The sequence below is a fragment of the Apodemus sylvaticus genome, chromosome 7 (genome assembly GCF_947179515.1).
Source record: "Apodemus sylvaticus chromosome 7, mApoSyl1.1, whole genome shotgun sequence".
Taxonomy (NCBI): Eukaryota; Metazoa; Chordata; class Mammalia; order Rodentia; family Muridae; genus Apodemus; species Apodemus sylvaticus.
Window position 1 is genome coordinate 115,567,472 of NC_067478.1, and position 14,053 is coordinate 115,581,524.

At 38.7% G+C, this 14,053-nt stretch overlaps 1 protein-coding gene across 1 annotated transcript; it reads right to left on the minus strand.

Annotated features, from left to right (window-relative positions):
• Positions 1-208: 208 nt before the first annotated feature.
• On the minus strand, positions 209-1,150 carry LOC127690154 (putative gustatory receptor clone PTE38). Its single transcript, XM_052189702.1, has one exon. It carries the CDS (start codon positions 1,145-1,147, stop codon positions 209-211), a length of 939 nt encoding a protein of 312 aa, XP_052045662.1. The 5' UTR covers positions 1,148-1,150.
• Positions 1,151-14,053: the final 12,903 nt, after the last annotated feature.

Genomic DNA, 14,053 nt, shown 5'->3' on the forward strand with positions numbered 1-14,053 from the left:
ATTTTGATGAAAGATAATATCTACCCCACATGTACTTCCCAGATTTTATGCACACTGTTTTTGTTAAAATTACACTGCAGTTTAAAGGTCTCCTTCTGAGAAATGTAATAGACGAATTTTCTTTAGAAAAGCATCAGAGCTAAACATGTTGATTCACAAAGTCTTGTGATATATTTTCTTATCCAAAAACTGAAATATAAGTAATTTATTATTTTAAAAAATATATCCTACTAGTGATTTTTCTGAAGGCTTTCTTCATCTCTTTGTTTCTTAGGCTATAGATGAAGGGGTTCAGCATCTGAGTGACCACAGTGTACATGACAGAAGCAACTACAGTCTTCCTTGGAGAGTCAGTAAATGCAGAGCTTATGTGTACCCCAAAACCTGTGCCATAGAACAGGGATACAACTGATAAATGAGACCCACATGTTGAAAAAGCTTTATACTTTCCTCCCAATGATGACATTTTTAAAACTGAGGATACAATGTGAATATAAGACAAAATGATCCCCAAAACAGGAACACCAAAAAATAGAACAGACACTGTATATACTAGCAGATAGTTGATAAAATTATCAGAACAGGCAAGTCTGATAATCTGAGCCAGCTCACAGAAGAAGTGGGGGATTTCAATTTCTGTGCAGAAAGATAGCAACAACACCATCAAAGTGTGGAACAAAGCATGTGCAACACTAAGCAACAGAGAGAAGAGCAGCATGATCACACATAAATATTGATTCATGATAACAGTATACTTCAGAGGGTGACAGATAGCAACATAGCGGTCATAGGCCATCACTGCCAGGATACAGTTTTCTATACCACCAAAATTCAAGATGAGGTAGACCTGAGAGAGGCATCCTGTGTATGTGATAGTGTGATCCTCCTTTTGAATATTCACCAACATCTTTGGTATTGTTGTATTGATTAAGCAGATGTCATTAAAGGACAAGTTAGAAAGAAAAAAATACATAGGTGTGTGTAATTGGGAGTCAGAGCTAACAGCTAGGATGATTAGCAAGTTTCCTAAAGTGGTGATCAGATATATGGACAGGAACAGGGTAAAGATGAAAGGCTGCAGTGTTGGATCATCACTAAGTCCCAGAAGAATGAATTCTGATATAATTGTTTTGTTGACAGCTCCCATGTTGCTGAGTACTCTGAAAGTAAAGGTAATTGCAAGGGTAAGATGTTTTGACCATTAACTTTGTAACCTTCCTCTTTGAATTCTAAACTTCATATTTATTAGTAAATGCATTTCTTGTATTAATCCATATATACTCTGATAATACCTTAGCAAATTTCCATAAATTAATCCTTTAATGAAATCCCTCCTCAATGTATGAACAACAATGAAAGCACAATTTGCAAGATGTAACAGCAAACATCATGGTCTATAAGAAAAACCTATTTTGTTTGATAGTATATTGGTGCTATTGAGATTAGTCAAATGAAGGCTGATAACGATCAGTTCAGATGTATATAAACATGTGTCAGTTTGAAAAGAAAGATTGGTGAGGAGCTTTATATTCTTTACAGATGATGATTTACTGTAGCTATTTTATAGACTTCTCACTAATAACCAAGATGAAACTCTACTGATAACATCCAGCTACTACCCCATATATTTCCAAAGGGATTTTAGTTGTCTACTTAGATTCAAGTGGAGTAATGATAAACATCTTACCTGAATGTTTATCAAAAATGTGTTCTTGCAAAAGCCATAAAACACTGCAGGGTCAACTGACGTTTCCTTGAGAAGGACCATTTGTAGTAGAAAGCTTGGATATAGTTTTAAGGCTGGTATAATAACCCTAAAGGAATCACAAAGATATTTCTATAGTTTTATGTATCCCTGGGGCTCAGTATTCAAGGATTTTAATTATACAAGCATGAAAGCACCATCATAATCCCAAGTGTGCAAATCCTTAATGCCCATGTCTACTGAAAGGGAGAAATCAGCCTTGTCAGTTCCCTAACCAATCCCCAAGTCAAAGTTTGCATCATTGTTTCTGATTATATGAATTATTGAACTTATTTTCAAAATATGAATGCCATTTCTTAATGAATTCCTTTGTTGTTCTTAAGTTACAATGAAAATAAATTGTATACAGTAATTTGAATTGAAAGAATTGGTTACTTTGTTAAAAAATTTTATTGGTTCTTTATGAATTTCACATCATGGATCCCAATCCCAGTACTTCTTTCCCTTTCTTCATACCTGCCCCCCTCCCACATGCAATCTCCCAAAGAGAGTAAAAAAGTTGTAGTGCGTCACATTGTGCCCCACAGTGTTCCCTTTTGTTCATAATTCTTACCTTGAAAATGTTTTATTGCAATGAGTCACAATGTGGTATAAGGCATCTAGCTTCTGCTCCTGTGTCAATACTTTAATTCACTGGGATTCCACTTGCATATCAGGCTTTTTTCCTGTGTCTTGGAAATCCTGTTGTTTTGGTTCTATAGCTTTGCCCCCTTCATATATTTCAACATTTCATCAATGGGATACAAGTTTGAGTAAGCCAATTTAAAGCCCTGGATCTGTTCCTGGGAGGCATCTGGGATTACTACACTGGATCTGATACTCACAATCCATGGGCTGGCTATCAAGCAACCCCTGCAAAGAGGGCCACCACTATCCTGCTGTCCACTTGAGGTTAAGGGCCTGCTCCTCATGTTGCATCCAGTGAGGGACATGGACAGTTTTCACTGATGACCCCAGGACTAGCTCTTCCATCTGCCATAGATGGTGAAGGATAAAAGAATAGAGGAAGATGTTTCTCCCTTGTCTGAAGCACATGCCCTTGAGTTCAAATTCACATATAACTTACACATTGACGGCCAGCTCTGTAGAACTTCACAAACAAGGTGTATCATCATCTTCCTGATTTATGCAGCATTGAGGGTTCAGGACTAGTCCTATTGTGGCTATGAAACACTATGGAGTACAATTCAGCCATTAGAAACAATGAATTCATGAAATTCTTAGACAAATGCATGGAGCTGGAGAACATCATACTAAGTGAGGTAACCCAGTCTCAAAAGATCAATCATGGTATGCATGCACTAATAAGTGGATATTAACCTAGAAAACTGGTACACCCAAAACATCCACACATCAAATGAGGTAAAAGAAGAATGGAGGAGTGGCTCCTGGTTCTGGAAAGAGTTAGTGTAGAAGTATAGGACAAAAACAGAACAGGGATGTGGGAAAGAGTGGGTAGGAATACAGGGGGAGGGAAGGGGGCTTAGGGGACTTTTGGGAGTCGGGGGCCAGCAAAGGGGAAATCATGTGAAATGTAAATAAAAAATATATTGAAAAAAAAAGAAATGACCATGTGGTTTTTTTTTTTTTTTTTGTCTTTGTGTTTGTTTGTGGATTACATTGATGGATTTCTATATATTGAACTATCTCTGTATCACTGGGAGGAAGCCTACTTGATTGTGGTGAATTATATTTTGATGCAGTCTTGGAATTGGCTGACTAGAATTTTATTCAGTATTTTTGCATTGATGTTCATAAGGAAAATTGGTCTCAAGGTCTCTTTCCTTGTTTGGTCATTTTTTTGGTTTAGGAATAAGTGTTATTGTGGTGTCATTTAATGAATTGGGTAGTGTTCCTTGTGTTTATATTTTGTGGACTAGTTTGAAGAGTATCGGTATTAGTTTTCTTTGGAGATCTGATAGAATTCCCCACTAAACCCATCTGGTCCTTGCTTTCTTTTTTGGTTGGAAGACTATTAACAACTGCTATTTTCTCTGGACTTATAAGATTATTTAGATCGTTGATCTGATCCTGTTTTAAGGTTGGCACCTGGCATGTGTCTAGAAAATTGTCCATTTCATCCAGATTTCCCAATTTTTGTCAGTGTAAGCTCTTGTAGTAGGATCTGATGGTCTTTTGAATTTCCAGTTTTTGTTGTCATGTCTCCTTTTCATTTCTGAATTTATTAATTTAGGTAGAGCCTCTGTGCTCTCTAGTTAGTCTGGTTAAGGTTTACCTATCCTGTTGATTTTCTCAAAGAACCAGCTCCTGGTTTTGTTGATTCTTTGTTTAGTTCTTTTTGTTTCTATTGGTTTATTTTGGCCCTAAGTTTGACTACATTCTGCCATCTACTCCTCTTTGGGGCACTTGCTTCTTTTATTTTTTCTAGAGTTTTCAGGTGTATTGCCATGCTGCTTGTTTAAGCTCTCTCCATTTTCTTTTTGGAGGCACTTAGAGCTATGAGATTTTCTCTTAGCACTGCTTTCATTGTGCCCTATAAGTTTTGTTATAATGTGTCCTCATTTTCACTAAATTCTAAAAAGTCTTTAATTTCTTTCTTTGTTTCTTCCTTTACTAAGCTATCATTGAATAGAGCATTGTTCAAGGTCCATGTGTATGTGTGTTTTCCATTGTTGTGAACTTAAGACCAGCCTTTGGCTGTGGAGATCTGATAGATTCATGGAATTATTTCAATATTCCATTAACTATGGAGGCCTGTTTTGTGACCAATTATATGGTCAGTTTTGGAGAATGTACCATGAGATGCTTAGAAGAAGGTGTATTCTTTTGATTTAGGATAGAATGTTCTATAAATATCTGTCAGATCCATTTGTTCCTTAACTTCAGTTAGTTTCACCATGTCTCTGTTTATTTTCTGTTTCCATGATTTGTCCTTTGCTGAGAATGGGATATTGAAGTCTCCCACTATTGTTGTGTGGGGTGCAATGTGTGCTTGGAGTTTTAATAAAGTTTCATTGATGAATGCAGGAGCCCTTGCATTTGGAACATAGAATTGAGAGTTCATCTTGGTAGATTTTTCATTTGGCCACTATAAAGTGTAGCTCTTTATCTTTTTTGATAAATTTTGGTTGAAATTTTATTTTTATCTGATATAAGAATCACCATTTCAGCTTGTTTCTTGGGGTCATTTGCTTAGAAGATTGTTTTCCAACCTTTGACTTTGAGGTAGTGACAGCCTTTGTCACTGAGATGGGTTTCTTGTGTGCAGCAAAGTGTTGGGTTCTGTTTACATATCCAGTCTGTTAGTCTATGTCTTTTTATTGGGGAATTGAATCCGTTGTTGTTAAGAGGTATTAAGGAAAGGTGATTGTTACTCCCTGTTATTTTCATTTTTAAAGTTTGAATTCTGTGTATCTATCTTCTTTTTGTTTTTTTGAAAGAAGATTACTTTGTTGTTTTTTCTAGGGTGTAGTTTTCTAGCTTGTGTTGGTATTTTCTGCCCATTATCGTTTGTAGAGCTAGGTTTGTGGAAAGATATTGTGTAAATTTGGTTTTGTTATGGAATGTCTTGTTTTTACCATCTATGGCAATTGAGAGTTTTGCTGGGTATAGTAGTTGGGCTGACATTTATGTTCTCTTAGGGTCTGTGTGATATCTGCCAAGGATCTTCTAGCTTTCATAAATTCTGGGTAAAGGTATGGTATAATTCTGATAGGTTTGCCTTTATATCTTACTTTATCTTTTTCCCTTACTGATTTTAATATTCATTCTTTGTTTAGTGAATTTGGTGTTTTGATTATTATGTGATGGGAAGAATTTCTGTTCTGGTCCAATCTGTTCGGAGCTCTGTGGGTTTCTTGTATGTTTGTGGGCATCTCTTTCTTTATGTTAGGGAAGTTTTCTTCTATAATTTTTCTGAAGATATTTACTGGCTCTTTAAGTTGAAAATCATTACTCTCTTCTATACATATAATCATTAGATTTGGTCTTCTCATTGTGTGCTGGACTTCCTGCATGTTTTGGGTTACAAGCTTTTTGCATTTTGTATTTTCTTTGACTGTTGATCAATGGTTTCTATGAAATCTTCATCACCTGAGATTATTTCTTCTATCTCTTGTATTCTGTTGCTGATGCTTGCATCTATGACTCCTGATTTCTTTCCAAGGCTTTCTATCTCCAGAGTTGTCTCACTTTGTGATTTCTTTATTTTTTCTGCTTCCATTTTTTAGATGCTGGATGGCTTTGTTCAGTTCCCTCACTTGTTTGTGTTTTCCTGAAATGCTTTAAGGGATTTTTATGTTTCCTCTTTAAGGGATTCTACCTGTTGACCCATGTTCTGCTAGATTTTTTAAGGGAGTTATTTATGTCTTTCTTGATGTCCTCTATCAGTATCATGAATGTGATTTTTAAATCCAGTTCTTGCTTTTTCATTGTATTGGGGTATCCAGGATTTGTTGTTGTGGGAGTACTCAGTTCAGATGGTGCCATGTTTCCTTGGTTTCTGTTGATAATATTCTTGCATTTGTCTTTTGCTGTCTGGTTATCTCTGGTGGTAGCTGGTCTTTCTCTCTTTGACTGTGGCTTATTTGTCATGCAAGCCTGTGTATCTGTACTCCTAGGATTACCATTCCCTCTGTGCACACAGGTATGTAGGCTCTCCTGTGAGACTATCTCTCCTGTGATGGTGTTTGTGTATGTAGCTCTGTGGCCCAGGATCACCTCTGTGCTCTTAGGCCTCTCCACAGTCCTGCGAGATTAGCTATCTCCCTGTTCAACCTGGCTATAGTGCACTGTGGCAGAGGATGGTTCCCAGCCAGAGACAGAAACCAGAGTGTTCCTACCTGAGGGTTCTTGATGGGTTGCTCTGAGCTGCAGGGGTAGTCTTACCTGTGCTCCCAGGCCTCTCCACATTCCTGAGGAGGGATCAAATGCTCTGAGTGCAGTGGGTTCTATAGGATATATCAGGAGATGGTGTCCTCACTGTGGCAGACCCTGCGAGAGTCTGCCCTAGCAGAGAGAATAGATGGCAGAGTGGGTGGAAGGAATGGAAGATGAGTGGTATTCTTTAGGGTGGGGGTTTTGGTGGTTGCTAGGTAGCCAGTCCTGCAGGCCTCCAGAGGTGGGAGCAGGTTTTTAACAAATGCCCTGAGTGTGGTTGGTTCTCCAGGATGTATCAGGAGACAGTGTCTTCACTGTGGCAAACCTGGCAAGAGTCTGTCCCAGAAGAAAGGACAGGTGACAGCCCTATATTCACTTTTACACACATTTGATTTATAAATTAGCTGATCTTAGGGTATTTTCTGCTTTCTAGAAAACATCTACATTAGAAATGTCAAACATGAAATTTTATCACCAAAACTTCAATGCAGTGTTTCATTCTCATGTGAAGACAAGGAGGGTAATAAAAAAATGAAAAAATATATTTATACATAATTCATATTTTTAAATGCTATTAGACATTAAAACCTACCTGAGGCTAACTTGTGAAGTTATATTATAGCATCTGGAAGTTAGTTTCTTGTCTCTTTATAGGTTTTCTGTTGATAATATTTATGTTTCGTGTTGTAAAGGCAATAGTTCAGTACCACAACAATTCCCTTTGTCTTGCTACGCTAGTCTTTATTTTTCAGAGTAAAGTTACTTTGTACACTGGGTAGATTTTGTCAAGAAAAATATATTGTATATTCTATAAAGTTGAAAGGGAGAAGAATATTGCTGCTGTTTCATCTGGGGAACAGCTTTTGATGTTGCTAAGATTTCTATTTGGAATTAAAATAATTTAGTAGTTACAAAAGGAATCCCCAAAGACAGGATACATTTGAGAGAAACAAGAAGTCAGGAGAGATGAAAAATCCAACAGCTTCTGGGAGGATAAGGGGTGGAGTTATGTTCTCTAAATGAGGAACAGAGGTCAAAGATGTTATTTATGGAATTATACAAGTTAAATGAAAATAATGTAAGCAGACAGCTATCTTCTCCATCTTCATTAGCACAAACAGTGAAGATCTGCTGTCTCTCAAAAGGAGTAGAGACTGTGTGCATGTGCTGAAGGTCACTTGAAGTTTTATAGGACAGAAAAGGGGGGATTCATCTGTAAGTTGATTTGCTACAGTCTTTTTTTTTTTTTAATAAAATTAGAACCGTATTTTCTTTTTTTTTTTATTCGATATAATTTATTTACATTTCAAATGATTTCCCCTTTTCTAGCCCCCCCCCCACTCCCCGAAAGTCCCCCAAACCCCCTTCTCTTCCCCTGTCCTCCCACCCACCCCTTCCCACTTCGCCATTCTGGTTTTGCTGAATACTGTTTCACTGAGTCTTTCCAGAACCGGGGCCACTCCTCCTTTCTTCTTGTACCTCATTTGATGTGTGGATTATGTTTTGGGTATTCCAGTTTTCTAGGTTAATATCCACTTATTAGTGAGTGCATACCATGATTCACCTTTTGAGTCTGGGTTATCTCACTTAGTATGATATTCTCTAGCTCCATCCATTTGCCTAAGAATTTCATAAATTCATTGTTTCTAATGGCTGAATAGTACTCCATTGTGTAGATATACCACATTTTTTGCATCCACTCTTCTGTTGAGGGATACCTGGGTTCTTTCCAGCATCTGGCAATTACAAATAGGGCTGCTATGAACATAGTAGAACATGTATCCTTATTACATGGTGGGGAGTCTTCTGGGTATATGCCCAGGAGTGGTATAGCAGGATCTTCTGGAAGTAAGGTACCCAGTTTTCGGAGGAACCGCCAGACTGATTTCCAGAGTGGTTGTACCAATTTGCAACCCCACCAGCAGTGGAGGAGTGTTCCTCTTTCTCCACACCCTCTCCAACACCTGCTGTCTCCTGAATTTTTAATCTTAGCCATTCTGACTGGTGTAAGATGAAATCTTAGGGTTGTTTTGATTTGCATTTCCCTAATGACTAATGAAGTTGAGCATTTTTTTAAGATGTTTCTCCGCCATCCGAAGTTCTTCAGGTGAGAATTCTTTGTTTAACTCTGTACCCCATTTTTTAATAGGGTTGTTTGGTTTTCTGGAGTCTAACTTCTTGAGTTCTTTATATATATTGGATATTAGCCCTCTATCTGATGTAGGATTGGTGAAGATCTTTTCCCAATTTGTTGGCTGCCGATTTGTCCTCTTGATGGTGTCCTTTGCCTTACAGAAACTTTGTAATTTTATGAGGTCCCATTTGTCAATTCTTGCTCTTAGAGCATACGCTATTGGTGTTCTGTTCAGAAACTTTCTCCCTGTACCGATGTCCTCAAGGGTCTTCCCCAATTTCTTTTCTATTAGCTTCAGAGTGTCCGGCTTTATGTGGAGGTCCTTGATCCATTTGGATTTGAGCTTAGTACAAGGAGACAAGGATGGATCAATTCGCATTCTTCTGCATGCTGACCTCCAGTTGAACCAGCACCATTTGTTGAAAAGGCTATCTTTTTTCCATTGGATGTTTTCAGCCTCTTTGTCGAGGATCAAGTGGCCATAGGTGTGTGGGTTCATTTCTGGATCTTCAATCCTGTTCCATTGATCCTCCTGCCTGTCACTGTACCAATACCATGCAGTTTTTAACACTATTGCTCTGTAGTATTGCTTGAGGTCAGGGATACTGATTCCCCCAGATTTTCTTTTGTTGCTGAGAATAGTTTTAGCTATCCTGGGTTTTTTGTTGTTCCAGATGAATTTGATAATTGCTCTTTCTAACTCTGTGAAGAATTGAGTTGGGATTTTGATGGGTATTGCATTGAATCTGTATAGTGCTTTAGGCAAAATGGCCATTTTAACTATATTGATTCTACCGATCCAGGAGCATGGGAGGTTTTCCCATTTTTTGAGGTCTTCTTCCATTTCCTTCTTCAGAGTCTTGAAGTTCTTGTCATACAGATCTTTCACATGTTTGGTAAGAGTCACCCCAAGATACTTTATACTGTTTGTGGCTATTGTGAAGGGGGTCATTTCCCTAATTTCTTTCTCAGCCTGCCTATCCTTTGAGTAAAGGAAGGCCACTGATTTGCTTGAGTTGATTTTATAACCTGCCACTTTGCTGAAGTTGTTTATCAGCTGTAGGAGCTCTCTAGTGGAGTTCTTTGGGTCACTTAGGTAGACGATCATGTCGTCTGCAAATAATGATAGTTTGACTTCTTCCTTTCCAATTTGTATCCCTTTGATCTCCTTATGTTGTCGAATTGCCCGAGCTAGTACCTCAAGTACAATATTGAAAAGATAAGGAGAAAGGGGGCAGCCTTGTCTGGTCCCTGATTTCAGTGGGATTGCTTCAAGTTTCTCTCCATTTAGTTTGATGCTGGCTACCGGTTTGCTGTATATTGCTTTTACTATGTTTAGGTATGGGCCTTGAATTCCTGTTCTCTCCAAGACTTTAAGCATGAAGGGATGCTGAATTTTGTCAAATGCTTTTTCAGCATCCAATGAAATGACCATGTGGTTTTGTTCTTTGTTTGTTTATGTAGTGGATTGTATTGATGGATTTCCGTATATTGAACCAACCCTGCATTCCCGGGATAAAGCCTACTTGATCATGGTGGATGATCGTTTTGATGTGTTCTTGGATTCGGTTGGCAAGAATTTTATTGAGTATTTTTGCATCGATGTTCATAAGGGAAATTGGTCTGAAGTTCTCTTTCTTTGTTGGATCTTTGTGTGGCTTTGGTATCAGCGTAATTGTGGCTTCGTAGAAGGAATTGGGTAGTGTTCCTTCTGTTTCTATTTTGTGGAATAGTTTGAAGAGTATTGGTGTTAACTCTTCTTTGAAGGTCTGGTAGAATTCTGCACTGAAGCCATCTGGTCCTGTGCTTTTTTTGGTTGGAAGACTTTCTATGACTCCTTCTATTTCTTTAGGCATTATGGGACTGTTTAGATGGTCTAGTTGGTCCTGAGTTAATTTTGGTATTTGGTATCTGTCAAGGAAATTGTCCATTTCCTCCAGATTCTCCAGTTGTGTTGAGTATAGGCTCTTGTAGTAGGATCTGATGATTTTTTGGATTTCCTCAGTTTCCGTTGTTATATCTCCCTTTTCATTTCTAAGTTTGTTAATTTGGATACTTTCTCTGTGCCCTTTGGTCAGTCTGGCTAAGGGTTTATCTATCTTGTTGATTTTCTCAAAGAACCAGCTCCTGGTATTGTTGATTTTTTGTATGGTTCTCTTTGTTTCTACTTGATTGATTTCGGCCCTGAGTTTGATGATTTCCTGCCTTCTACTCCTCCTGGGCGAAATAGCTTCTTTTTGTTCTAAGGCTTTCAGGTGTGTCATTAAGCTGGTAATGTATGCTCTCTCCATTTTCTTTTTGGAGGCACTCAGGGCTATGAGTTTTCCTCTTAGCACTGCTTTCATTGTGTCCCATAGGTTTGGGTATGTTGTGTTTTCATTTTCATTGTGTTCTAAAAAGTCTTTAATTTCTTTCTTTATTTCTTCCTTGACCAAGGTATCATTGAGTAGAGTATTGTTCAGTTTCCACGTGTATGTGGGCTTTCTGTTGTTTCTGTTGCTATTGAAGACCACTTTTACTCCATAGTGATCAGATAGGAGGCATGGGATTAGTTCGATCTTCTTATATTTGTTGAGGTCTGTCTTGTGACCAATTATATGGTCGATTTTGGAGAAGGTACCATGAGGTGCTGAGAAAAAGGTATATTCTTTTGTTTTAGGATAGAATGTTCTATATATATCTGTTAAATCTAATTGGTCCAAAGCTTCAATTAGTTTCATTGTGTCCCTGTTTAGTTTCTGTTTTCCTGATCGGTCCATTGAGGAAAGTGCAGTGTTGAAGTCACCCACAATTATTGTGTTAGGTGCAATGTGTGCTTTTAGTTTTAATAAAGTTTCTTTTACGAAAGAGGGTGCCCTTGCATTTGGTGCATAGATGTTCAGGATTGACAGTTCTTCTTTTTGTATTTTTCCTTTGACCAGCAAGAAGTGTCCCTCAGAGTCTCTTTTGATGACTTTGGGTTGAAAGTCAATTTTATCTGATATTAAAATGGCTACTCCAGCTTGTTTCCTGAGACCATTTGCTTGTAAAATTGTCTTCCAGCCTTTTACTCTAAGGTAGTGTTTGTCTTTGACCCTGAGGTGTGTTTCCTGTAAGCAGCAAAATGTAGGGTCCTGTTTACGTATCCATTCAGTTAGTCTGTGTCTTTTTATTGGGGCATTAAGTCCATTGATGTTAAGAGATATTAAGGAATAGTGATTGTTACTTCCTATCATTTTTGACGTTATTTTTTAAATTTTAATGCTTAACTTCTTTTGGGTTTGATGAAAGGTTACTATCTTGCTTTTTCCAGGGTGAAGTTTCCCTCCTTGTATTGGTGTTGTCCTCCTATTATCCTTTTTAGGGCCGGGTTTGTGGATAGATATTGGGTAAACTTGGTTTTGTCATGAAATATCTTAGTTTCTCCATCTATGGTGATTGAGAGTTTTGCTGGATATAGTAGTTTTGGTTGGCATTTGTGTTCTCTTAGAGTCTGCATGAGATCTGCCCAGGACCTTCTAGCCTTCATAGTCTCAGGTGAAAAGTCTGCTGTGATTCTGATAGGTCTTCCTTTATATGTTACTTGGCCTTTTTCTCTTACTGCCTTTAGTATTCTTTCTTTGTTTAGAACATTTGGTGTTTTGATTATTATGTGACGGGAAGTATTTCTGCTCTGGTCCAGTCTGTTTGGAGTTCTGTAGGCTTCTTGTATATTCATGGGCATCTCTCTCTTTAGGTTAGGGAAGTTTTCTTCCATAATTTTATTGAAGATGTTTGCTGGCCCTTTAAGTTGTAAATCTTCACTCTCATCTATGCCTATAATCCTTAGGTTTGGTCTTCTCATTGTGTCCTGGATTTCCTGGATATTTTGGGTTACAAGCTTTTTGCATTTTGCATTTTCTTTAACTGTTGAGTCCATGGTTTCTATGGAATCTTCAGCATCTGAGATTCTTTCTTCTATCTCTTGTATTCTGTTGTTGATATTTGCATCTCTGTCCCCTGATTTCTTCCCAAGGCTTTCTATCTCCAAAGTTGTCTCCCTTTGAGTTTTCTTAGTTGTTTCTACTTCTGATTTTAGATCCTGGATGGTTTTGCTTAGCTCCTTCACTTGCATGTTTGTGTTTTCCTGTAATTCTTTAAGAGATTTTTGTGTTTCCTCTTTCATGAGCTCAGCCTGTTGACCAAAGTTCTCCTGTATTTCTTTAAGAGATTTTTGTGTTTCGTCTTTCATGACCTCAGCCTGTTGAGCAAAGTTCTCCTGTATTTCTTTAAGTGTTTTTTGCATTTCCTCCTTGTTGGCTTTTGTATTCTCCTGGATTTCTTTCAATGATTTTTGTGTTTCCCTTGCAAGGGCTTCTAACTTTTGATCCATTTTCTCCTGAATTTCTTTATGTATGACCTTCATGTGTTCCTGTACCAGCATCATGACCAGTGATTTTAAATCCAAATCTTGTTTTACTGGTGTGCTGGGGTATCCAGGACATGTTGGTAGAGGAGAATTGGGTTCAGACGTTGCCATATTGCCTTGATTTCTGTTAGTGACGTTCCTGCGTTTGCCTTTTGCCATCTAGTTCTCACTGGTGTTAGTTTATCTTCTCAGTGCTGGACACACCAGTGCAAGCTGCTCCTTCCCAGTTGGCCTCTGGTGCACAGCTTACCTCCTGCACTGCTTGTAGACAGTGTGCTGCTGCCCAGGCTGTTCTGATCCCAAAGCAGGCACCCGAAGGCTCCCGCTGGGGCCCGCTGGATTCACTGGAGCACACTGACTTCTCCCAGCTGGCCGCCCGGAAGCCCAGCTAGCCACTTGCAGGACTTGGAGATGTAATGCTGCCGCCCAGACTGATCTGGATCTCAGTCCGATCCGTGGAGTACGGAACCAAGATGGATGCGCCTCTCCTGACTGGTGGGAGGCCGAGTTCTGAAGTGGCCTCCGTGCAGGAAAGGCGCCGCACAACTGCAGCTGCTTGCTGCCCGGCTGGTCAGCGAAGGTCAGTGGTCGTGGGCGCCGGGCCTAACTGGTCCCTGTGACGCCTTGGTTCCACTGCTGATGGCCCTTCAGCTGGAGCAGCCACTGCTGCCGCTGCCCGGTTTGCTACAGTCTTAAACTCATATATACCACTCAAAGAGGAATATTAATGCTTTTTTCAGAGGAGACCCATAACCTAATAGCAAATAACTGCTGTCAGTGAAGTAAACTTTCCTATCTTGAACTTCTGATTCTACATGAGGCGTTTAGTTCATTAGTCCTTCAAGAGGAACTTTAAGACAGCCAAGCAGATTGAGAAAATCTTGCTCAGGTTTTTGGACTGTATCCAAATAGAAGGTAAAGTAAAGAA